The sequence below is a fragment of the Tetrao urogallus genome (genome assembly GCF_951394365.1).
Source record: "Tetrao urogallus genome assembly, chromosome: 10".
In the NCBI taxonomy this organism is placed as follows: Eukaryota; Metazoa; Chordata; class Aves; order Galliformes; family Phasianidae; genus Tetrao; species Tetrao urogallus.
In genome coordinates this window covers 15,020,543-15,047,894 of record NC_136823.1, presented here as the reverse complement: position 1 = coordinate 15,047,894, position 27,352 = coordinate 15,020,543, and the positions used below count along the sequence as shown (strand labels likewise).

General features: G+C 36.9%; 1 protein-coding gene across 1 annotated transcript in view; it reads left to right on the top strand.

Annotated features, from left to right (window-relative positions):
* SUCLG2 (succinate-CoA ligase GDP-forming subunit beta) overlaps positions 1 to 27,352 on the top strand; it is a gene marked incomplete at both ends in the record, with an annotated part of 100,348 nt that overhangs the window by 30,801 nt on the left and 42,195 nt on the right. Inside the window, 5 exons of the mRNA XM_079540135.1 lie at positions 15,004 to 15,103; positions 15,227 to 15,317; positions 19,201 to 19,353; positions 20,403 to 20,492; positions 23,098 to 23,194. Of these exons, the coding sequence (XP_079396261.1) occupies positions 15,004 to 15,103; positions 15,227 to 15,317; positions 19,201 to 19,353; positions 20,403 to 20,492; positions 23,098 to 23,194 (531 nt within the window). The remainder of the gene's footprint in view (positions 1 to 15,003; positions 15,104 to 15,226; positions 15,318 to 19,200; positions 19,354 to 20,402; positions 20,493 to 23,097; positions 23,195 to 27,352) is intronic.

The window sequence follows — 27,352 nt, the reverse complement described above, 5'->3', positions numbered from 1 at the left end:
AAATCTGGAATAATAATGAATTTTGGATTAAGCTGTTGAGATTATGGTTATACTGACTGTATATTCTCATTTTATATGTTTCTATTGCTGTATAAACTGTGTTTTCTCCTTGCCTGTGAGCAAGATCTTAAGCATAACATGACTTGCAAACTAGGTTGACTCAGACAACCTATTTACCTGGACTGCTGCTTTCCTGAAGTTCAGCTTCTGGAGCTCCAGCAGGTTATCGAGGTATGTGCACTCCTTCTCAGGAGACCAATTTAAGGGGTTTTTAGCCCCAATTTTTTTTTTTTTTTTTTTTTTTTTTTAAGTTTACTGTGAAACCACAGTCAGTGCACTGAGAGCATTCCTTACCTGAAAATACTTTTTGCCAGAACAAAAACACCAGTTTCTTTTGTATATCCATAAAGAAATAGGCTTATGTGGGAGAATGAAGGATCTTACGTAAAGTATTGTCCTCTTTTTTTTTTTTTTTTTTTTTTTTTTAATAACTTCAGTTCTACAGGGAAAATCAATTTTTGGTTCTTCAACTGCAGAGAAAGATCAAAAGATGGAATTGACAATCTAAACAAAGGGTGAGGTGGGATGGGCTGCTGGCGCTCCTGTTCCCTGGTGTGCTTCATGCAGGCATTTTTCCAAGCAGAGTACATTTACAGAAGAATCAAGTTGTGGGTTTTTTTCTCTATTTTTTTCATCTGAATCAATAGTGTGGGGAGTAAAAATATAACTTCAACATAAACGTTTTAAAAAAAAGTTTGTATTAATTTTATGGACTTCTGTTGCTGTTATGGGCAGTAGTTCTCAGATATATCAGGGTTCTCATTGCAGAATACTTACATTATAAAGAATTATCATTGATTTTACTTCTCTAGTATCCTTTTTTTAAGGGCAGCACATAACACATTTGATATTCAAGCCCATGCACAGCTCGGCTACTCTTACTCTTGCTTAAATGCTTGGCTGGATGCATATTTGAATCATCATATAAAAGCTAATTTCAGTCACTGTGTTCGGAAACTTTATGGAGATTGGCTTTTCTGCTTTGTATTCAATCATATTTTTATATTTAATAATAAAACGTGATTTATTCTTAGAGGCACGTATTTACAAGAGGAGGATGTTAAATTGTCAACAGGAAAAAACAGAAAATGGAAGAGTGTGAAAACTTTAAGAGCCCCAAACTGAGAAACAACTTTGAAGGCATTCCTTTAATAAAATGTTATTTTCTGCATAAATTAAAAATAAACAGATGTGGCAAGTTTAGCTCAGTTGGGAAAGCAAAGTTTTTGTTAACGCTGTGAGATGCTGCAGTTCTCTTGTACACAAAGGGGTCTGGAGGCATCATTGGCCCCTGTGACTGTGGGAGCCTTGAGGCTCTAAGGTGTATGCTGAATTGCATGTGGCTGAATTGCTTTGTTGGGTAGAGAATGCTAGAAGTAATGGGAAGTTACCCCTTGACCTTACAATTTGTATTGTGTTGTTACAGTAATTCAGTATGTTTGAGAGAGTAAGAGGTGCCAACTGCCAGTTAAAAAGAAATAGTTTTGTTTTTGTTTTTGTTTTTTTTTTAAAAGTGCTTGACTTGAATGTGCTTCCACTTTTTGAAGTGGATTGTTGTATAGGCAACACTGATCTCACCGTGTAATATCTTAATTCAGTGAATACTGTAAGCATAATAAATAGGCTGCTTCTGACTTGAGGTGCATCTTTGCAGGAAAATACTATTTTTAATGTATCTTTTTTGTGTCCATATGTTTGTGTCTTTTCCCATGCAGCCAGAAGGTGTTTACATTTGGGACTCTGTACTTTGGCGTGTCTTGGCATGGTAAAGGTGCAGAGAACTGTCTACAGAATGCTCATTTCAAATACAGATGGTCTGGAGTTTCAGAAACAACAGTATTATCTGGCAGCTCTAGGTTATTTTGGAGTCCAGGGTTGTCAGGGCAGGGTACTCTGCTCTGTAGCATCTGACCAACAGAGCCTTCATATAAAAGGCTTCCAAATGATTGCCAGAGATTGAATGATTTATAATGCTTAGCCTGTGATTTTATTAATTTTTTTTATCTAGGCTTCCTCAAGCACTGAGAAGCTTCATGTACTCCTTCATCAAGTCAGATGTATTCCAGGAAAGCTTTGAGAGCAAACCCACAGACCTTAAATTTGGCTGTCTGTGAGAGAGCTGTGCAAGGCTGAGGTCAATAAGCAATAAAAGTCTGACTGTGTGTTTGATCTGCATAGATTTTGAGCCACTTTAAACTACTTGTAGCTCACATACTGCAGAATTAAATCTTAATTTTTGATGCCTGTTCTGAATTAGGGGGCTGATGAGAAGCCATTTTGAGGAATGGTAATAGTAATAAACGTGCATGATCCTTCTAACTGCTCATTTGCAGGATTTCTCTTTCTTTCTTTGTTCATTGAATTGTGTAGCAGAACAGGTCCTTGGAGACACTGACAGGAGGCCTCCAGCTCTGCCCACTGAGTGTGGGGTGTCAGGGGATGGCATCTCAGTGCCACTTCACTGCTTGGACAGAAGCATGTGTAGTTCTGCTGAAAATATTCCACTCTTAATTCTTCATTTTATTTATTGCCCTGTTTCTTCTTTCTTTAGGCTAGGGCAGTTGAGAGCTTCATGAAAAGTTTACTGCATGAAGCACAGCTCTCTAACCTGGATGGCCAAGGTTACAGCCTCAGGTTTCTTGTTCTCTCTCCATCAACACCTTTCTCTGCAGTGCTGGCTGAGGCTTTTCTTCAGAGCTGTGCTGTGCAGAGCTATGAAATATCCTACTCCTAGAGGAAATTACTCAATTTCTCAAGACGATTCAGGTTCTTCACTCTGATATTTCTCTCTTGCTTCCATGTTTCTTTCCCCTCTGCCATTTTCTTAGGTTACAAGCACACACACTGCCCTTGATCCTGGGCAAGGCACACCTCTGTGCCTTGTTCTGTTGTTTTCTCACTTGGCCTTTGGGATATCATAACAGGCTGCCTTGGAGGGTTTTACACAGGCTGTTATTCTGTGACCCACCAGGGTTTTGTTTAAATCAATTTCCTTTCTAATAATGTTTCCCATGCTGAAACCCAGGAAACTGTTGATATTTTAACTTTGCTGCAGGTAAGCAGGACCAGACCTCAGTTTACTTGCTGCTGCTTGAAAGTTCCTTTGGCAGATGCAGACTTGGTTCTGCGAGCATCAGTTGAGGTAATATCAGAAAAGCAGGCTGTGTTAGTCAATTGAAAGAAAGGACGTGATTGTAGATGTTCAGCTTCAGATCAGTGGTGTAATAAAGTAAAAGAAAATTACTTGTATGTTATCTGATTTCATTTCTCATGTATCCAATATGCTTGCCTTTAAAACTAGTCCAGAGGCTGTGTGTCTGATTTGCTTTGAAAAAAAATCTGTTGATATCGGAATGGCTACGTTTGTGACAAATCTGAAAAAGGCTTCCCTTGTGAAACAATAGAAATGGATGTATAAAAGGGGGAAAAATAGCTTGTGTTAGAAAAGGAAGTGCTAAGAAAGAAAATGAGGAATGGCTTAGATCCATTTGTTCAGGATGTGTGCTAGAGATAACATTTCTTGCATGGTGAAGTTGGAAAGAGTTTGATTAATAATTACTTTTATAAACAAAATCAATTACTGATCTTAAAAATGTCACTTTGGGATGAATGACTGTACACTTAGGCACACTTTTTTGATAATGGTGTTTTTGTCAGTAATTTAGCAAGTAGAATGCTGATTTCCAGCATTTCTTTGTTAAAACACTACTGATGTTTATAACTAAGACATAGAGTAACTTTTTTAGTAATTAACAAGGCAGTATAAAATGTATACGTATGTGAGAAAGTTGCTGTCTTCATTCAGACAGCATGTATTTTCTCAAGCAATATATAGTATTTTTTGCTTAAGTATATGTGGAATATTTCAAAACCATTCTGAAGAGCAAAATGTATTGTTATGAATGTGACTGAGGCTGTGTATGCTCAGAGAAAAGCTGCAGCTCTTGTCTGATGACAAAGCATCTGTGGAGTGCTGTTTTTGTACCAAAGTGGTTGCTGTGTTTTTCATAGCACTGTGTGCCGTGTCCTACCACTGATGGAAATGTGTCGGCCTTGTTGCAGGTTGTTGTAAACCTGAAGAAAATGCCAGTATGAAATGCCCAATAGAATCCCAAGGAAGGAAAAACATGAGCAGTGGATCATGGGATTTGATTTGCCCCCCTGGTAGAGATGTTGGCTTCACAGATGTATTAACTGCTATAAATACCTTCCCAGGAAAAAAGGTCCCAGCTTCCAGGGCTCGCTTTTCTGTGTCTCCAAGAATGTATCTACAAGATCAGGGATTTAAACCAGATTGATTTTAATGCAGAAGTTGAAGTATTCACAACAGGAGATGAACACATTGCTCAATAATAAGCTTTGTCTTAAAGTAACATTCAAATTCTTAAATTGTGACATGTTGCTTAGATGTAAATGCAGGCTTGCCATTGTCATTTTGTAACTAAGCAAGGGAGTACAGTATGGCTGGCTTGATGCAGTCTGGGGAGATATATTAGACCTACAAACTTGGAAGTGCTTGTAGATTTGAGGAGATCTTTATGCCTTCAAGCAATTGCTGAGCATCTGTACTCTCTTTTAATAGCCAAAATTATAAGGTATGTTTATGCAAAATATTGTATGTAAGTGTGTGTATGTATAGAAGATACACATCTTTAAATAACATCAGACCTGTGAAGTTCTTAAGTAGGTATCTTTCTTGCAATGTGCTTTTAGTTTATATTAATATTAACTGAGGTTACAGGCCTGACGTTAATTGAACATTTTTGCATTATGCAAACAACAGTTAAAATTGAAACAATTTAAAATATACAATGTAGAGCAAGATTTTTTTTTTTCCCTCTTTTGTCCCTTACTCACCATAGTTTTTGTATTCTGTACTTTAAAGTATGACTATTTTAAGTTTTTATATTAATGAAATCTATATATGAATATAATGAAATCTATATATGAATATAATGAAATCTATCTATGAATCTATATATGTATGTGTATAAAATTATATATAAAGCATGAGCATACATATAAGAGTAGCACAAAGATTGTTAGGGGAAAATAATCCCGTGAATATGAATGTGGAAGGATGCTGCATTTTATTCTTTTTGGCTTATCTTCAGCATAGCCTCAAAATGTCTTTCCATGAAAGATGAATATGGCAAAACTACACTCTTGAGAACTGACGAAGATCATAGTATGCAGCATTTTTGAATGAAATAATTCAGCAGATTTAAAAATAGGTATATTAAGAAAGTCGTGCAGTCCCCCTGACTTTAAAGTAATCCATTGATGCCTAACTATAAGAAAATATTTTCTTCCTCTCACTCTTGCTTAACAAAATCTCTTGCCAGTTTTATCCCAGTAGATGTGCAGATGATAGGAATCATTTGTATTGTGTGTTCACATCTGTCTGTACTGGAGGTGACTTGCTTTCTAAGCACCCAGCGCCAGTGTGGCTTCTGCACATCTGGATGCTTGTGCCAAAGACAGAATTGACTGTCCATCAGCGTGACTCCCTGTGGTTGGGCAGTAGTGGAAGCTGTCATCCAAAGTGCTTTTAAAGAAAATTTCCCTCAACGTATGTAGATCTTACTCCAGAAATGTCCAGTAATGTAGGTAGCCATGTTATTTCCATCTCACAGAAAGGGATTTCAGTCGGTAAAGCTGAGTATCACAATCAGAACACACAGTGTGCTACATACATCTTCGTACAAGCTGCTGGTATGAAGTTGCAGTTTCAGAAGACCTTGATGATGAGTTTTGAGGCATACATTGTGGTTAATTGGATTATCCAAAGGTTAGCACAGACCAGAAATATGTGAACGGGCAAGAAGCTGAGGAAGTCCTTGGAGCTTAAAGAACAGCTGCAGACATTCCAGAGCTTCATTTTCTCCCTGCCCTTGTGACCGTAAGTATTTTTGTTTTTCTTTTTTTCCTTTTTTTTTTTTGTGTGCACAAAGATTAGAAAATGACTCTTAGTTGTTACTTATGAAGCACCATATGGCTGTGTAATTTTGGTTTTCAATGGAATGAGGAAAATGAAATTAATTGAAAATCACACTCGAAAATCAATTATTGAGTTAATGGAGCTAACAGCTTGCCCAGTGTCCTCATACAGAGCGTGTTGTAGCTTTGTATAGTAACAAGCAGCTCCTAAATAAATCCACAAAGCAAACTGCAGGGGTAAAGGGAAGCTGAGACAAGAAGAGACTACGTACGTTGGTACAGTGGCATGCTCATGAATGTTGTTAGTTCAGCTAGAAAGCCATTGGTTAAAACTAAGGATACTCTGTGCTTTGATAACTGTTTTACAGCGTGATCTAAATAATTAATTTGTGAATGTAGAAACAAATTCACATCTCTGGGGAGAAAAGGGCTTTATTCCATTTGATTAGCTTTACAAAGGAAGAGAAAGTAAAAACTGGAAACTTGTTTGATCTACACAAGCAAGTAGTTGCAATCTACCTTCAAGGAGCAGCAGTCACAACATTTAAAACTTGCTGTGTTTTTCTCTTAACCTTTCCTAACAGACAGCAAGTCTTCACAGCTAAGCCTGTAGCATTTACATTATCTTATTTCCACCAAACACTCAAAACTGAAGACTTTTTCTTAACACAATAGTTTAAAAAAAGAAGAAATCCCAAGATCAGAGTAAAAATTACCAAATCTTTCTTGGCTTAACTGGAGCACTCCCCAAGTTGTCTTTCTGTAGTATGTTGGGAAAGTGTCTGCAGGTGGTGTGAAATTAAGAAAAAATATCAGAAGAAAATGAAGGAAGAAAAAAAAAATCTAGAGAAAATATTAAAAGGTGATTATTTTTCTTAGATGGCTTTTCAGTATTGGCAGAGATGCATTACTGGGCGTGTGTTTTTGAATGGTTTTGTGTTGAATGCCTCAGCTTACCTCATGTGAAAGAACTGTTAGTTTGGTCGTCTTTGTAGATCTATAATGATTGTCATTCAGATGGTAAAGATTTGACCCTATCTTCTAAACAGAATTTTTCTTAGGCTTTGAATTTCAATTCACCAGTTATCACTGGCCAGAGAGATGTCCTTTTGGAGTAATGAGTGGAAATTAAGTCTGGAATATTGAATTAGGTAATAGCAAATTTAGGTAATTGCTCTCCTCTTTAAGCTTTTTCCAATATTAGATTATTTTGGCCATCACCCTTATTTCACATATGATGAGTAAACAAAAACAAGCAGAGGATGATAATACCTCCTCTCCCTTGTTAATTATGCTTATTTTATTACCGATTCAATCTTACATTAAACTATATTGTTATATAGTTGTGCTTACCACAGATGAAACTTAATGCTTGCAGTACTTTGCTTGCCTGTTGCCAGAGGGCTAAAATATTTCTTTTTCGTACTGCCTAATGCCATCATAAATATGCTTATTTTCCTCCTGCAGTGTTTCTGTGCTTTAAATATGTATTTCTCCATTTATTTTTTTTTTTGAATTTCATCATTTCACCATTTTTTTAAGCCTTATGATGATAAGGGTGGTTTTTTTTGTTGTTTTTTTTTTTCCTGCCTGTTTCAAACTTGGTTAACTTGATTTTCTAGATCTGGGCTTTGAAAATGAATAAGCTTTTGCTCAGAAGTCTGCCATTATTCAACCTTAACTGGAATGAAACATCAGAACCAATTCAAATCAGTTTTTTTCTGTGGCTTTTCTTTTTACACTAGAGTGATATTTATTAATATTCCAGATGGCCAGGGCCATACCTGTTCATCTATGAAGCCCCACTTACATCTACAAAAGAACTTATGTTTCACTTAGCCTTGTGCAAACCCTTTGCTTACCAGCTCTGCTCCTTGATTTTACTTCATCTGGATTTCAGACCTGTTATCAGATGTCTATTAGAAGCCAAAAAAGCCCTATTATTTTAAATGAATGGTAGTTATTTTCATTATGTGCTTTATGACAGTCTTTTCTTTGCCAGAAAGAAAATGTTTCCATAAATTAGATTAGATTTCTGTAACAAATATTTCCCACCCAGTTGTAGACTGGTCATCACCCAGGATACCATGATTTTCTTCAGAGGATCAGAAAATTTTCAGTTTCAGCAAAAATCTCCATAATTCTGTCTGAGCTGGATGATGGTTTGAACTGCTGGAGCACACAGCAATACCAATGGACTTGGTTCGGATCAAAATACTGCCAGATTCGCTGCTCCTTTGCATGGTTGTGGTATTGGTATGAATTCATGGGTGTATGGTCTGAACAGCCATGTTGTGTTTAATGCAGCCCTACAAAATGAAACAACAGCTGAGGGCTGCAAGTCTTAGAGGCAAGCAGAATTGCTTGTTGGTGACTGCCTCAAAACATTAATTTTGCTAAAAATGCAAGTTTTCAGCTAAGAATTTTTACTTAAATCAGTAGAGAAGTTTTAGGTGTGGAGCTTCATTAAGAAATCTTCATGAAACATGTCAAAATCCCCGCTCGTGAAATATTACACCTGTACTCAAATGCTAAGACAGCATTAGCGCATGCTTGAAATTAAGGAGATAATGAGCTGTTTTGGTGAAAGTGTTTCCGTATTGTGAATTCATGCTCATCATCACTCTCAGTTATTATGCAGCAGAGATGACAGCTGCTGACAGCCGGGCAACGCGCGCGCATCTTGTGCTCTTGGGTCAGTTGGTGTCAGGGTCTCTGTCCTCCCCACTGCTGCTGCCAAACATGCAGAAATTGGGCCAGAGGAGCTTGTGATTTCTTTCTCATGTGTTCCTATTCCTTCAAAGCTGTTGATTTGGTGCCCAGTGACCACGGTGTGATGGGCTCCAGATTTCTTTTGGCTTTGCCCTTTTTTGTTGTTTTTCGTTTATGTAGGTTTTTGTGTTTCTACCATGTGAATTCCCTGCTAGTTTATTTGGCCTTCTCATTTTATTCTCAGTGTTTAAACACGTCTAATCTTCTATTGTAACTCTTTCATTCCTCAGAGTGAATTATGAGACAACTAATGCACATTCCTCATTTTTTCTGTTCTCTACACTAACCACTTATTTTTCAAAATAATCTCTACAGTTCAGTAATGGACAAAAGAAGCAGAATTAGTCAGTAGGAGTTTTCTCTTTCTGGCTTGTCTTCTTGATACCTAATCTCAAAGAATGAAGTTTTGAAATCCTTCCAGAAAAGCAGGTGTGTGTATTGTTGCAGCTAGGGGTGAGAGCAGAGTTGGTTCTTAATGACTGCTTGACTTCAACACTACAGATTGCATGAAACCTGTTCTCTGAATTGCATTAAAACAAATGGTGCTGTGGTATTCAATCAAGAATTTAGGATGCGGTGGAACTGCCTGAATCTGCTAACTTCTGAAATATGTTTATAAATATTAAAAAAAAAATAATAATAAAAGGACAGAAAGCAAAGGAAACTTGAATCCAAGAAAAAGGTTATAGTGAAATGAATTTAGTGAGATTTTTCTTTTCTTTTTCCAAGGTTTGTAGTTTTTTCTAAATCCTGGGTCTATTGCAGAGTAAAATCTTCATTAAAATTAATGAGAACTTATGTTGAAAAGAGGAAACTCTTAAAGGTTGCAAAATATCACAAATAGGATGACTGATTAAACGTAAAATGTCCATACAATGAAATAATTTTAATGTGGAAACTTTCCCATTTTGGATGTCTGCCTTAATGTGCATATTTTTTTCATTCTAACGGCTCTTTGTTGTATAAGTAATTTATCAGCTTTAACTTAAATATATAAGTTGAGAAGACCTGATTACTTCTGAGGTTTAAAGGTGCAGTATTAAAAGTGAGCTTTAGCATAGTTTTTTATCTAGCTTTAAAATTTTTATCACTTGTGGAGTATGTAGTAATGGCTATGAAAGCAATTAATAACAACACTGACAGAATCAAGAGACTGACTAATTTATCATTATAGATTTTAATGAGGCTTATAATCTGGCAATAAATATACAATATATTCAAAACCATGGAGTCATGAAAAGGATGATTTATTTAACTTTAATTCTAAACTTGTCTGAAAACCAAAGCATATAGAAAGTAGATGAATAAGAGCATAATTCTTTTTTGGTTTTAACGGGGCAGAAGGGTGGGAATAACAGAGGAAAGGAGTTTAAATTAAAATCAGAAGAGGGATGGAGAAACGCAAATTGATTTTTTTTCAACTTTGTTCTAAAGGTGTTTTAAGCACAGCATTGGCTTGGTAGATGTGGGAGGAATCTTCTTGTGTTCAGCTCCCATTCCCCGTGTCAGTCTGTGTATTTGGCAGAGCTTGGGGAATGATCTTAGGCATCCCTGAAGCACTCAGAATTTGGGAGCAGCAGGAGTGGAAATAACTGCTCCTCGGGACAAGTTGTCTCAAATTTTGGGGCAAGTCCATGTAAAGAGGCCTAAATATGAGAAGTTCTTAGGGAAACTTGAAGATTCAGCATTCAGTTTGGGAATTATGCTGTGCTACTATTTTTAACTATTATTATATTATGCTTATTATCCATCCTTGTAGTTTTTGTGCTTCTCCTTCCCTTCTCATGCTGAAGCAAATACATGACCATGTCTCTGGAAAATAATGTGAAGAACAGTAAGCACGTGGCAGGATTCTGCCTGAGCAGTATAGAGGAATTGCTGTTCTTTCCTAAAGGAAAGCTAGAAACTCCTGCATTAGTGTTTAAAAGAACAAACAAAAACAATAAAAGAGGACAAGTGAAATCCTGGAATGTAGTTTCTCTGCTGAGAAGGAAAGTTTCTATTATCAAATCAGATTAGGTCAAGTTTGAGAGTTGGGTTTCTACTGCCTTCCACATCTCAGAGTTCCCTTTACAAGCTTTAAACTGCAGACACTATTTGGGGGAGATTGGGAGGTTATCCAGAAACCTTAAAGGGCACATTTGCGTATCAACATTAATGAGGAAGCTGAAGCAGGAAAGGCTTAGAAAAATCACAAAGCAGGTTGGACTAACAAGTGTTTATGGTCCCATTTGGGTCAGTGAGCAGACACTGCTTTTGCAAGATGTGAATTAGGCCTGTCCTCAATGTGTCTTCATCGCACTGTTCCCATGGGTTACTTCCATATCTTCTGCAGCGTGTCCTTACCTTGTAATAGGAGAGATGCCTGAGTTTGGCCCTTTTCCTGTCATCAGTTGCCTTACACTGGGGCAAAAATACACAAGTGTAATACTGAATCAGGCTCTGCGCTTTCAAGAGGTGCCAACGCTAATTAATTTTCACAGAACCCCTGCAGACAGAGAAGCTGAGCTGCGGAAGGTTGCACGGTGAGACAGAGATGTCATTAGGATGCTGTGTGAGGCCACCTCCTGCTCAGCCCTGTGCTCTCACTGCCATGTGTGCTGCCACTCTGGAGTACTCTGGGGTGCAGATCTGTTGTTCAACAGGCAGGAGTGAGGTCTTGTGCTGTGCAGGCTTACATTCCTTATTCTTTAGAGCAGCTTATTTTTGGTAAGCTACAGCATGCTTTAATGTGATTGTTAACATGGCTAATTTGTGATCACGCAATCGTATCAATAATAATGGAAAGTTGTTCACAGGTAATAAATTAACATACCATATAACAAGCAGAACTGTAGTTCTTAGTATATTGTTTCACGATCAGGAATTCAGTAGTTAAATATACACAGCAGTGGGCTGAGAACAAGCTGTTTCATTTTTGCTGCAAGCATTACCAGTGGACCAGAGTAATCATAGCTCCCAAAAGCAGGACTGATTTTATTGATTCTAAATAGGCTTTCATTATAGAGCTGAGCCTGTTGCAATTGCGAGGAGCAGCTCTGCCATTGGTATGCACTGTGCTGACTGCAGGGAAGGAGATGTGTTGCTGAATGCAATGTGGAGGATGCTTGTGCCTCAGAGTTTTGTATTCTGTTCTCCTGATACAATGGTATTTAGTTAAAATACAAGTACTTACGAGTTTTTCCTCTGTTCTTAGAGGAAATGTTAGAAATGAACATGGTTGGAACCAATTGCAGTGTTTAAATTTTAAACTTGGGGAATTACAGGTCTGTAGTAGTTAATGGCATCTGGCTTAGCGTATTTTGGTCTATCTAAAATATATACATGTATGCACATATTTGTATATACATGATGTTTTTCTGCAGGGTAATGTAAATTGTGTATGCATATGTGTATATGATTCAATAGGAAAAACTGTCATGTCTGAGATAATAATGCATTCAAGTTAAAATTAGTTAGGAACGCATACTGTTACCAGAAACGTGTCATTAATCTGCGTGGAGAAGTTTTCAACAGTTTGCTGCTGAACTAGTGATGCTAAGGTCTTTTTTATTGTTGCCTTTAAGGTTAAAGAAGATCTTGAATCTGTGGCATCAGATCTGTGTGCACATAAGAAACAGTCTCTGTGGGTTTTGTTTTGCTTGCTTTTTTCATTTTCCATCAATAGACATAAACAGAAGTTCATTGGAGCCTTAATTACCAAATGCAGTGCTGTTGAAAATGTTGTACTGTGCTTTAATGGAGTGTAAAGACACATTGTTTCTGCTAGGTTCTCTTCAAACACAATACTAATAACTATACAACTGGCCCTGAAACATTTTTCCAACCTCCCTACAGCAGTTTGGAAGGCTTCTAATTGAAATTAATTACAGCTTTTTTGTTTTTAATAAATGTAATACTGACTTTATATACTCCTTTTTAGTTCTTGTTTGTTTTTGCTAGTGCCTACAAATGAAGGTGAAGGTGAATTAATTGCCTTACATATCCCAGCTAAAACCAGATTTGTCTTTTGGGGTAGATTCTCATAGCAATTTGGGAACTCAGGCAGAAGATGGCATTCAGACAACTTTATGTGAACATTTCAGGAAACCAGCTCTTTAAATAAAATGGTGTTGTTAAGTAGTGAATCAGCTTGGTAAGTACTGAATGATCAGGCCTAGTTACTGTAAAATAAGATCTGGCTGGTTTACTTCATTTCACAGAGCTTGGGCAAATAACTATTGAATTAAATTGCTTCCTCTTGGTTTCCCCAGGGCAAGCAGAACCTGCTGTACCGTGCTCTGCCGAGCTCCCACATTGATTAGTTCCTCAGGTCTAATCTTTACGTGGTTATGCTTACTTTCTAGTGTGCTTATTTATGCTTTTGATAGTTGTTTTTCTGAAGTCATTGCATTGCCTTGATATTTCTCTAGTGGATTCTAAAAACGTAGACGTTAATTCCTTTCTCTGTCTTCGTTTGTTGTAGCCAAATGAGGATAATCAACACTCCATGCCGTGCTGTTAGGAATAAAAAGGAGCTGCTGACCTAGGATCTGTGCACAGGGGGGTGATCAATGCTCCCCTAACTGGCATTGCATCTCACTGACATCCCAAACCTGCCCTGTCAGTGTGGTCAGCTCATAAACTGATCTAATTAAATGTTTGCTGCATCTATTAGCGATGCATTAACAATACTGTATCAGATTCTTTATCACAGCAGCTACTGTAACATTAGGGTGTACTGCTGTAGCTTGGAAAATGATTTATAGTTTTAATTCATCTTAATAATTTGTGTGCTTAGAAAATGCTTGATATAAAACTTTTTGTTGCATTTAAATTTCCTTGTTATCTGCCTTGGAGTGGCATGAATAATAGGGAGCTGAGAACATATATTCAAATGCATGGAGTACTTTCAAGGAGGCTTTTAAGGTTCAGAGTGATATATGTCAGGTGTTACTGAACGGATAAATACGTGGAAGGATTTGGGCTTGAGCAGCTTGGAAATCAGTCACTCTCAATACAGTGCCTCCAATAGCTGTTTTAAAAATACGTTTCTGCCTTAATGCACAAAAAGGAATATTTATTTCATAATATTTATTCTGTCCTAAGACACAACTTGCTTTCTATTCACTGAAGTTTATGTTCCTGGAACTCTGAAATGATGCTGTGTTAGAACTGGTCTTCACCAAAAAAGACTGCACCTCCAAACTTGTATTCAGTCATTTGTAAAGCGTTTGCATGTAATACAAGCCTAGGAAGCCTGTGTTTGTTTAACTGTAAGTATATATATCCTGTGCCATGTAAGCAGCAAATCTGTCAATTTAATGTGAAATTACCATGTTTTCTTGCACACTTGAAGCAACCAGTTTGATTCAAGGTGTGACCTCATCCAGACATCGCTGCAGTCAGATGTCCCCAGAACTCAGAGGGAACTGAGTCAATCACAAAGCAAAAATGTTGTGTTCATATTAGCGTCTCGCATGTCGCAAAATACCTGGTAGTATTTTGGGCATTGAGAGTAGTGTCAGTACATACAAAAATCCTATAGCTGACATTTATGGTTCAAGAAGTGCTTTGAAGTTTGTCTTAGTTTTGGTTGTTTTACTCAGAAGGATGTGAGGAACCCTTTGGTTTGGAATGTGGATCTTATTGCAGTTAATTCTGTCTCTGTGTCTCGCTGGACTTTCTTGTCACTGTTATACTCACATTACCACAGATTGAAATGATGTCTTGTCTCATGAACAAGATAACATGTTTTCACAGCTAGTGCCTTGCTCTATGGTTACCTGTCCTTTGGGGAGGAAGATATCTTCTTTTATGACCACATCCATAGCCTTGCCTACACGAACTCAGAGAAAGGACTGGAATTTATTATCCTTGATGAGCTTTTTTGTTCTGCATTCAGTACAAAATATGGCTTGATATAGCCTTTAAAAAAGCCATGCTGGAGTGTAAGTTGTCAAACTTACTGGTGATATGGCTTGTTGTGCAGGTCCTGTAGTATCGATAGCATGATTTTCGTCTAAATACTGGTGTATTTGTCCAGCTAATAGGTACTGTCTGTTTATTCTTCAACATCTGCTTTCTTTTTCTTTTTGCCAGGTGGCTTTACAAATGGTGAATTTAATTTTCTCTTATTATTTGAACTTCTCATTGTTTTTAAAGAATCTAACCTGGAAATGCTTTTGAAACTTAAAATAACAAGCTCAGTAAATGGCAAATGGTAGAAGAGCACTATTTTTTCTTTTACAGAGGCAAAAGAAATTGTTCTGAAGGCACAGATTCTGGCTGGAGGGAGAGGAAAAGGTACTTTCAACAGTGGATTGAAAGGAGGAGTCCATCTAACTAAAGAGTAAGACTTGAAAATTGAGAAATTATGCATAAGCTGCTTCTTTAGTAATATCCAAGCTGTCTACAATAGCTACGTAGGTGTCTTCTAGTATCTTTCAATAAGCTAACCTTCCTTTGTTTGTAGCCCTAAGACTGTTGAACAGCTTGCTAAACAGATGATTGGGTACAATCTGTCAACAAAGCAGACTCCAAAGGATGGTGTGAAAGTGAAAAAGGTAAGGTTTTGTCTCTTAAAAATTAAGAACTGCCTAGCTGCATTGTGCATTATCATACTGGAGTGTATGTCATAGATTATTTTTTTTTCCATTCCTTTACCAATGTCACATTTATTTCATCCAGTTGATGAAAAAAAAAACAGATAACTTTGTGTACATGTGTTTAGTCTATCCATTTCAGTATACCAAGAAGTGGAAAAATATCTTCCTTTTTGCCACCTGTAATGCACAGAATCCTTTCTCATTGCTTCATCCTTCATCAGATGCGTACTCGATGCTGACAGAACTCTGTATGAGTTCTACATGCTCATTGACTTTCCACTAAAGGAAGTAATATATACCTGGTAATTTGCAGTATAATGATCTTTAATTCATTCACCACAAACTTTGGGAATGAGTGTGTCATTATGTGTTGATCCAAATCACTGAAGCATAGATACCTCTTCAAGATTTACTTTTAGCTTGATGAAAGTCAGAAAATCCTAGCAATTACATACCTAGTATATATATTGTTTTGATTTACTGAACAAAGTTCTTCAGACAGGTGTGTAGTTTACAGCCACGCTGTATCTGATGCCAGGAGATAATTTGGCATGAGCTGAAAGGAACTGCAGATCACTTTTTAATATATTGTGAACAGCTTGGTATTAGCATAGAAGGGGAACACTTATCTGGAAAGCTGCTGTCTAATGAGGGCTGCAGGAAAGTGCTCAGGTGATTCTTCTCTTGGGGAGCATAGACAGCAAATTACCATCACTCCTGATAAGGTGGTGTTAAAAGAAATACTAGATATTAAACAGGAGAAACGTTATTAAAGTATGTCTGTTAGAGATTGTGATGACACTAAGGATATAAAAAGGGTGGGTGTGTGTTTAATTTCCCATATGAAGGGACTGTGCTTTGAAAACGTATTGTTAAAGCAGCTTTCCTTTATAAATTATTTGATTCTGTCATTTTCCCCACAGTTAAACTACTTGGAAATGTCCCATACTGATACATTTTTCTCTTTTGTCTGAGTGCAAGTCTGTTCATTCAATTGCATGTTTAGCTCCAACAAAGAAACTTCCAGGTTTTTCTTTGAAATTGATAAAAATGAAAGAGAAGTCTGTTTGTTTATTATTTTTCCAAACCGAAATTATGTTAAGATGCCAATTTACCACGTATAGAATAGCTACTGAGTATATATGAAGCTTAATATGAAGTCTGTGCTACTCAGTTTCAGTGGTCTAGGGAAGCAGACTTGATAGCATGTTTCTTTTGCTACTAAGATATAAGGAAGCATTGCAGGAAATACTGTAAGCATTTTAACTGGATGCATGATAAATCGATGCCACGCTTCTGACGAGGAGAAGTGGATCATCTATTGTCAGACATTATACACTGATGATACAGTTGAATTTTGAAAGTCCTAGCTTAATTTGTATGTTTGTCACACATTCCTTTCTGCAAAGCAAACAGTGAGCTAATGTCAAGGCAGGGAGTGGAAGTCACACAACTTTTAGGTGTATTAGGAAGGGAAAAAGATTTTTTTTTTTTGTACTATTAGAGTAATATGGAACAGAAAACGAGTTTTCAGCTTGCTTTCTCAGCCTGTGCAACTACTACAGAATTTAAAGTGTGTTTGTGTGTTTTCAGATTGATGTTCCTTAAATAAATAAGTCTCCTCTAACTTCATAACTTGCAAGCTGTTTTGTAAGTTTACATAAAATCCTCTCGTGGCAGCTTGGAATTTGGAGAGCCTGGTTATCTGAGAAGGCAGTTTTTTCTTATCGTGACAACCTGAGAATTTGCTACCTGTGTTTTTTCCCCAAGCAATAACAGAATTAACGTTTTGAATATTTGATTCAGTATAAAAGAGCTGGTACAGTTACACTCAGTAAAGTAGATGTGACATATTTTCAGGTGATGTTTTTGAGAAGGGAAACTTGAAGTTATCAGGAAGTTTTGGGGAAAAATTATTTTTCCCTAAGGCAGTTTTAAAATATAAACCAAATGTGGTAAACTAGCTAATAATACTTCACATTCATATTAGACACATTAATGGCTTGTATATTCAACTGCACCAGTCTTAACTGCTCATCAGTGCATTGTTTTGCTTTAGTTTTTGTCATGTGAATGGTGAGTAGACTTTAACAAATACTGTTTATAGACCTTGAATGCCAGTTTACCTGCTTTTGCTTTGCATCAGACAGGCAGGATGGTGTAGGAAAGTAACTTTTTGCTGGGAGATGTGACACATTGCACAGCCTGACAGCAATTTGTATTGGCTGCTATAGAGTACACAGACTAGCAGTAATTTGGTGATGTTAATTCACAATGGTGAGGATAATCATTTGGATCTGAAGCAGCAGATAACAGATTTAGTAGCATAAATCCAACGTGCTGTGATGAAATTGTAGTCCTTAAGGTTTGTGCTCATTTCTGACCTCAGCCAGGCCTGGATCCTGAGGGCTCTGGAACTACTGAACTACTCCAAGAAGCTCCAGTAGGACCAGGTGGTTTTGTTTAACTTGTGTCTAAAGCAATTGACTCACGTTTTCCAGATGCACTGATACAGGATATGTATGAAGGTGAAACTACGCGTGCAGGTAAAAGGTTTGACTGTGACAAATTCAGATTGTTTTGCTTCTAATTTGATGAATAGCAGCAGGTAGCTGAGCTATGTGTCTGAATTGGGCTTCTAGCATCCCCTTATTGAAACCTTCAATAGGCAGATGCTTGTAAGAAATGTGGTATGGTAGTTTTCTGTATTCATCGTTTGTCTCCTTTCCCTGAGTTTTCTTTAGTCTACTCTTGAATAGCTGATAGTTTGAGCTATTGATTCACTTTACCCTACGTTATATGTTATGTATATGTATTTACCTTGCTTGCTATACATAAAGCAAGGTAAAAAAAACTACTGTAAACAATATTTTCTTCCAAGTCAAAAGAATAAAGAAATAGCATCTTTCCTTCCATTCTGACCACAGAGCTTCATTTAATTTCTTATCTCTTACTTTTTGTTTCCTGTTTTGTTAAGATGTACAATCTGGCAGAAGGTAAGTACATTCTTTCTTACGTACTCAGGAGTAGAATGTCAAAAAAGCAAGTTGGATGAAAGTACAGTACATCTTTCTTGTTCATAGTCCTTGAACTATTAAAACCCCAGAAATATTTCCGTGATGGAACACTTCTTGCTGGGTAGGCAGTTTTAATACCTACAGGTGTGTGGTTTCTTTGTGTGCTTGAAGAGTTTGAACTACTGACTGATAGAATGAATTTCACCTTATGCTTCATTCAGAGTGATGATCTTTGTGGTCATTTTTCAAAACCATCACCTGATAAACAGACGGTGTTAGAAAGGCATTGCCATCTACTTTTTTTAAATTGTATTAATCTTAAAGAAGTGTTTTCCGTAGTTTCTGCTGCTTCCATTGAAAGATACAAAATAGTAGCTCTGCTGAGGAGAATTATTGTCAGAAAGAGAAGCTGCAGTGAGAATTGTAGTGCAAAGGTGACTGCTTAGCTTATAGAATGAAAAGCAAAATGGTAGAGCAGCACCTTGGTCTTTGCACTTGAGATTGTGGCATGTGTTGTGATTGTAGGAACAATTGCTCATCATTATATGCAGATGTGTTTTTTTTTTAAAGATGAAGAATATTTAGGGGGATTTAGTATTCTTTCATCAAAACACTGATTTTTCCGAGACGTTTTCCAAGCTATGAAACTACTTAGTTTCTGAAATGACTTTTAGAGATGCATCAGAAAGCCAACGTGCAAAAGATTTTAGAGTTCTCACTATGTTGATACATTAAGGAGATGAAGCTGTGTGCAGATCAGATGGCACCAGCTCAATGGACCACACAGAACTGTTCTCTTTTCCTCTCCCCGTATTGATTTTTAGGTGATGGTTGCAGAAGCACTGAATATTTCAAGGGAAACGTACTTTGCAATCTTGATGGACAGAGCCTGCAATGGACCTGTAATGGTTGGCAGTCCACAGGGTGGTGTTGACATAGAAGAAGTTGCAGCTACAAGCCCGGAACTTATCTTTAAGGTATTGAAATAATATTTTAGATCCAACATTTTCCTCATCAGTAATCAGAAATAATATATCGTACTTTTTTCCTTTTTTCTTCATTCACACCACTTCCAAATGTGGAAAGAAGCTAGCAAAAACCACAGAAATCGCATTTCACTAAATAAGGGGCTGAACATAACCATCTAGTAAAGGATGAAGTGTGCATGACACTTGATTTATGTCAGTATTTGTGTCTGCAGCTTGATCACAGTTGGACTGGATGATCTTGTAGGTCCTTTCCAACCTACTCTATGGATTCTATGATTCTGTGATTCAAAGAGTGTAAATTTGGCTGTTACATGATATGTTAAACTTAACATATGAAATGTTTTATGAGTGAGTCAGTGCTTTGCTTTCAGGAAGGTACACAGTTCTTGTACAAGTGGGTCATTGCCAGTTTGATTATTTTTGTGCTTTCTTCTAATTGACATAGTTGTTAATTATTTCTTACTACCTGGATGACATTTGCATTTGCAATACATCTGCTCTAATTGTTTTTTTTTAACATTGATTACATTTAAGATTTTTTTTATGTTACTGAGGCATGATAATGAGTACTGAAGCTGTTCATCTGGGAAAATAATTGATAGAAACAAGGATAATTATGCAAAAAAATTATAGAAATATTTAATGTATATTTTGAAATTATATAAACTTTACAGTGTTACTGGGCAGTGACACCATCACTTTGAAAACATTCCAGAAGATGTCATAAAAATTAACAGACTAAATATTCGTCAACGCCATCTGTACAGTAATTAAAAGTGAAAACTGGTGTCACATTGTCTTGTCAGCATGCCATCCTGAAGATTTACATATTTTTTTTGGAAGGACTGTTTCGTAGATAGTGTGGCAATTATAACATACCCTATAGGCAGCTGCTATAGCCTCAGTCTCAGAAACTTTGGCAAACAGCCATATTTTAATTACTAATTTGCAAATATATACTAAGTATTTTCCTTTTGAAGTTATAAATCTCCATTCGATTGAGTATTTAGCTACATTTATGCATATCATTGTTACAGGAGGAAATAGATATTTTCGAAGGCATGCAAGATCATCAGGCACTGCAGATGGCAAAAAATTTGGGATTCAAAGGACCTCTGCAACAGCAGGTGACTTGACTCTGCTTCCTCGGTTTTTACTGAAGACATTTTAGCTAAGCTGTATGGTAAATGATTTCCAAATGGACACGAGATGCTAAGTTTCTATTAGATCAAGACCATTTTGACATTTTAGATTCTAAATTGTACCCATACTTGTCATCAGGATTTAGCAGTTTTAATAAGGTTTACAAACTGTAAATCCTTGGTCTTAGAAGCAATTGATGACAAGCTGTTACACCATGTGAAATTCTTTAGGTTTCACTGGAATGCTATTAGAGCTTAGTGAATAACATGGGTACTTTTTTGGAAGTACTACTTTCCCTTAACATGAGGAAAAGTAGAAGTGTATCTTGTTATGTAACTGAAACTTTTTTTTTTATTACTTGAACTCAAAAATAAGGTGGACGGCTGGCAGCTTGTTGTATTTTCAGTATCTCTTTTACTTACATTTATTGGAATTCCACACAGGACACAAGTACTCAAGAATTTTGCCCTTATGTATCATTTTGCAGAGAAGAAAAAGCTTGTTTAGTTTAACATTGATAACTGAAAGGCAGATACAATATTAAGCTGCTTTTGCCTGTTTTATTTTTTTTCCATAGTATCAAACTGTCATTTTTGTAGAACTCTTTTATTTTTAATTCAGCAGTTTTAATTATTTTCTGTCCCAACTGTGCAATTAACAAATGCATAACCATTAAGTTGATTAACACACATTTGAAGAGTTGGCTGTATATTTAATGAGGAGGAATGATTTTGTAGAACCTTTCAACCCTTGAAGAGTTCTAGTACTTAATAATTAACAACTACACATGGACTTCTCAACATTACATTTACATAATGCTCTGGTGCGTGCATTTCTTTGTTTGTGTATCAGCTCCTCAAAGGAATTCACTGAATCGCAGGGACGTAGGTTTTATTCAGATGAATCCTAGTGTTTACTTATGCATTCAGTACTTCAGGGTTGGGATTTTATGTTTTGCCTTGAAGAGGCTTGAAAGAGAGAAATGGTGACATTAAGCTCCCTGATTCTCCCTGATTCAGTGAGGTGCTGAAAGGTAGAGCAGCCCTTAATAAAACTTAAGTAATTGTGGTGATGTGCTAGGACAAAAATATAATTCTTTAAAGAGTCTTAAATGTGTTGGTCAGAGGGGATGTCTGGAGGTCAGCTAGTCCGTTCTCCAGCTCAAAATGGGGCTGTGGGAAACGTGAGTTCTCATCAGCTGTGACTTCATCTAGCCAAGCCTTGACAACCTCTAAGACAAAGAGGTTTCCTGACCACACTGGTCGCTGTTCTCCAGTGCTCTAGAAGCCGTTTAGCAAAAAGCATTGGTTTTATTCTGTTTTTCCCAGTATTCAGTTTGAACCTTCCCAAGGCACAGTTTGTGGCTGTTGTGCCTTTTTGGTATTGTCTGCCCCTGGTAAAAAGAGTTCAGTTGCGTCATCTTTGTAACTGTTCTTCATAGCAGTTACGGGCTGCCGTTACATTGATCCTCAGCATCCTCAGAGTAAGCAAGCCCAGCTCCTCAGCCTCTCATTGCAGGGCATGTGATGACCAAGAACAGTTTTGGAAGCCCTCTTACTGAACAATGTCAACCTGGGAGTATGGAGTCCAAAACTGGATGTAGTGCTTGAGGTGCAGCCTTATCATCACTGAGTAGAGGGGGACAGGGTCATCCCTCAGCCTGCTGATCACATTCTTCCTGATGCACAGCAGCACTGGGGTTGAGTCATTCTGTTTATAATGTTTTCTCTTGCGCGTGAAATTGTGGGAGAAAACTGACTTCTCTTTTGCTTATTATGATAGGTCCCAAATGTTTTTTGTTTGTATTCTTCAGTCAAATGATCAGTAATGAAGGAACAAATTTGAAGAGTACTTTATTAGTGTACTTCTTCATCTGCAGGCTCATTTCAGCTAATAGCTTGTTGCTGTATAATGAACCAAAGGGTGTTTTATTTTAATGCAAGTTTGTGTTGCTGTTGTTGAAGACTAAGCTGTTCTTTTAATGGAAGAATATCATATGAACAAGTGGCTTGGTAGTTAGTAGGCAGTGGCAATACTCTGACCCCAGAAGTAGTCACAGAGAGGCGGTAAGAAGCAATGAAGAATAAGCAAGCATATCTTCTAGGGAATAAATGAGCATACTTCTGATGTAATTTCTTGAAAACATTAGAGAGTGAAGCGGGAAGAAATGCATATTGTTTCTAAAGTCACTTATATACATGTACTGCTTTATGGTTTCTGAATTCAGACTGATTAACGTGCACACAACTTAGATCTGGGTGTACTGGAGAATGTGTCATTATAAACTGCTAAATACTTTTGAAATTAAAGTTGTTCGTACCAATCACGCTGTTTATTTCATAGAAAATCTCATTCATGTAGTCTTTAAATGCACATTTACTAAGTGTTATGCAGCATCATAATGCTACGTTATTGCTATTTTAGGTAGTATTTATATTTGTAATTAAAACAGGAATAAAAGCCATAATTATCTACAGCCAGTGTGCAATTTAACACATTAAAAATAATCAATATCGGCTTACCTCTGCCTTGAAAACATTAACTTTTATTTTTCTGTGTGGTAATTGTAAATCTCTTGATCAAATTCAGGCAGCAGATCAAATTAAGAAGCTTTATAATCTTTTCTTGAAAATTGATGCCACTCAGGTTGAAGTGAATCCCTTTGGTGAAACTCCAGAAGGGCAAGGTAAGAAATTAAAGGAAACGAACTAATGTTTTAGAACTCTTTGTTTATGCAAACTGTAAATTAAATTGCATGGAAGATCGTGGCAGCAGCTTTGCATTAATTTCATTTTGTAATGTAATTTAAGCAATATTCATAAACATTCCCACAGCAGATTTTACATTTCAATATCTTTTGTTATTTAATTCAAATAATGGAAGTATCAGCTTCTCCATGACATGCATGGTAAGAGACAGCAACGTTTTTTGCTGCTCTTACACAAAGGGTTGTTTTCATTTTATTTTGCTTTACTGTTATTTTTTTGTATTATTTATATTTACTGCTAGAATTACTGAGATTGTGAGGAAAAAATAGGTTAATTTAGGTTTATAAACCTATAGGAGAGTTAAAATTCTGAGTGCATGATTCCACAACCAACCAGAGAACAGGAAAAATTCCAGCTGAAACTGTTAAATCCTTTGGGAATAAGAAGGGATAATTGATCTGCTCTCATCTGGAATGTGTGTCCAAGAAGAAGGTGCAGGGAAAACAAAAGGAGCTGATTTAGCTTTCACGTTGTTCTGCAGGTTGGTTTTCCAACTGACCAGTTAGCTTGGTCAGAGGCAGAGAAGAGGAATTAAAGAGGCTGTTTTAAGTATGTAAGTAAAGTAGGGCTGATCCCAGTAGATGTGAGTTACCCCCCTGCTACCAGTGATGTCCTAGAGAAGGCCTTGCCTGAAGTAATAGTGCGGGATTGAGAGAAATCTTTGATAGTGGGAAGTGGCAGTGGGTATTTCTTGAGTACTCGAGTGTTCTCAAGTGGGTTTTAAGACAATTCCAGCTTGCTTTGAGCTTTAGGGAATACACCTACAGATTAAAGTGGAAATCAGAAAACGTAAGGAGAAAACTTTGGCCCGTTTTTTGAGACATGAGGAATGTAGCTGTTTGCTCTTCTGGAAACTTTTGGAAAAGAGATCACTGCTTTGTCAGATAAGACTGTGAGCTCCTCGCAGTAGTCAGTAACAACTGAAAAAAATATTGCTTTTAAAGTACCTTTAGTGCCTACAGCTAGTTTGTAAAATAAACAGCTTTTCACTAAAAATCCATGGTTTTGGCTCAGTTGGTCAGGAATTAAAAGCTGAATTGCAGCCAGAAACAATGTCATTCTTCCAGTTTTCTGACCTCGATTTTTCCATTTTTATGAACAAACCAAATGCTAACAAATTGGCAGAGAGTTTTCCATAGTTTAACATGAGAATTCTTCTAATCACGAACTCGGAAAGATTTCAAACAAATCCCCCAAATTTCATTGCAGAAGGTGCTACATTCAGTCATAAATGCAATACTTCAGTGCTTTAAAGTAACGTATTCAAATACAGCAAAGAAATATTGTTTTATATATGAGAGTAACTCAGTGATGATGGTAATAGTGATCAGAAGTGTGTCCAGGTTGCTTTTCCTGGTGTTTTATTTTTTGACTTGATGAACTGAAGTGAGATTGAACTAAGATAGAAGTACTGCCAAAGTGCATGAGTTGTGCTTTGATGGCAGAATTATATAAACTTCCTTTGTGTTTTGGTGTCCATAATCCTTTACCTCCCTGGGTGGGTTTTATACTTTGAGGATTATTTCTGCTGGGCACTTCTAACTCTCTTTGAGAATCTTTTGCAGCCATGTTTGCTCAGATTTCCGCTCATTTGGCGTACCATAATAACGTGCAAATTGAATCAATAGTTGCTGCATTATAAACCTCACTCAACTTGATAAATGGAAGTCAAATTCTTAGCAACTAATTCTAACTCCATTGGTTCTTGGCCTATTTATGAAGTGTGTACTAGGGGAGAAACAAGCCTTTCTGTCAACCAGTGCAGCTCTTCTGTACAGGCTCTATTTTAAATAGAAATAGAAAAGTTGCCTCAGAACTCTGTAGGTTGTTCGCTTACCCCCACTGTCTGTAGAGATCCATTGGCCTCGTTAGAACCATCTGGAAATGAGATTTTTATTGTGTTGCACAGTAAATTTATAGCACAACAGTGAAGTAGTGACTTGTAAAATGAGTGATCTGGAATTTTCAAGTTCTAGCAATGTGCACAGGTGACATTTTTGACTTTTTGAAGTTGAATAATTCAAATGAAAATGAAAAGAAGTACTGGAATGTTCCTGCAGGCTATGAAGTTCACTTCAATACAAATTTACTAGTATGTTTGTTTGCTATAACTGATGTACTTATGTAGTATGTTTTCTGGGTTCAAGATAACTGATGTTGAAAAAAAAAATTTAAAATATGTATTTATATACTTTCTCCTAAAAATTGGTTGAACAGTTGATGACTGTGCTGTTTTGGCAGAGGAAAGGGCTAAATCTCCTGTTCAGCACATACATCATCTCAGCAGTGATTCTGCAAGAAGGATCTTTAAGTACATCTTGAATAATAGTGAGTGATCTCTGTGGACACATGAAGGGTGCAGACTGTGTTGTCGAGTAACCACAGAAAGGGATTTTATTTAGGTGCTGAGAATTGGCCAATAAGGAAAGGAAAGCTGGGAGAGAAGCAGGGCAAGTGAAGGGAGGGATGTTTGGGAATGAGAGGAGACAAAACTGCTGCACCTAAAAGCTGATGTACAGGACCATGGTGGCAGTAGCTTTGCACCCTTGCTTGGAAGCCTTGGGCAGGTTGGTGGTTGTTATTTTGCACTCTGAGGCAGTACTGTGCAAAAAGTGAGTGGATTTGGCCAAGTTGCAGTAATGAGCAAGGCTCAATTTGAAGGATGCGAAGAGTTTTCACAGGGCTTTCATCCTTTTCTCCAAGGTTTCTCTGTGCATTTCGCATCCAGGAAACTGAGGAGCGTCAGAAACAGAGCAGGCTTCAAGCTGTGGAAGCCGTATTGCTGGCAGACATAAACACATACTGCCCTGTGCTCATTTATTTATTTGTTCTGCCAGCAGTTTCTCCATTTGAAATGTCTTAAGAATAAAGATAAAGCAAATGGAAGAACCATTGAGCAGCCTGAAGCAGTTATTTCTAATGATAAAATATAAGTCTGCACATGAAGAGCATTATTCCTGTCAAAGCAGTGGTTAAGATGGATTTATTTCTTGCTGCGTTTTGTGTTTTTCAATTGTGTGAATTTCCATTAGAAAATACATTATCTTATGTATTTCCTTTTGTTTAATTCTGCGTCACATTCTTTTCGTGAACGCTCCTGGGTCAAAAGCCTGTAACTGCCAGGGTTTTTTGGTTTGTTTGTTCTCAATGTAAGCTGCTGAATTGGCAGATGACATAAATCCTATAGTGCCATACAAAAAACAACTGAAATACTCCATGAATATGAGTTGGAGCTTTTTTTGTATATTTGTTCAAAAGAAAAATTCATTTCTGAAATCTATCATGCATGTAACAAAACGCTCTTGGTGGTGAAAATGGTTTGATAAATATTGCAAACTGTTTTTTTGCTACTTGGTACAGCACAACCTTTGTTAAAGATGAATTTTCTTTAGAAATGAGGTTCTATTGCTGTGCCATTGAGGATGTTCATGTCTAGGGCAGACTTAAAGCTCTGAGGACTTACAGCACATTTAGTCTAGTTTTGAAGGTTTTGATTATTTTTTTTTTAATAACAATTTAAGGAACAGAAAGTTTGAAGAGGAAAAGTTGTACAGGTCTCAGTTTGTTGTTAACAAAAAATAGGCTTAAGGTATTTCTCCTTTCCACATGAGTCACAAGGTAGGATCTAGACTCTCAACAGAGATTTATTACATGTGAGAATTTGTGAACAGTTTTCTAAAACTGAAGTTTCTGAAAGTAAATTAGATCCGGTTTTAATTTAATCTGTTATTGGTTACAAGTCACAGGTATTGGGAAAGCAAAACAAAAAAATAACCCACAGAAAAGCAATCAAATAAAAAAAACAACCCACCAACAAAAAAATCAAAACCAAGAAGACCTAAAACAAATCAAGCAATTAAATGGGTCTATGTTTTGCTTGCCATGGAATTTTTCTCCAAGTTAAATAGTTATATTCTTCTTCTGAAAATATATTGTGTTTAGACATTTTAATTAATGGATAGCTGTATCAAACTGTCTACTTGTTATTGGCCTCTAGATGCAGAGATGTGTGCAGTGCTCATGAGTGGATGTGTGTGCACTGTCTGTGTATGTCAAAGCAATAAAAATCAGAGCAG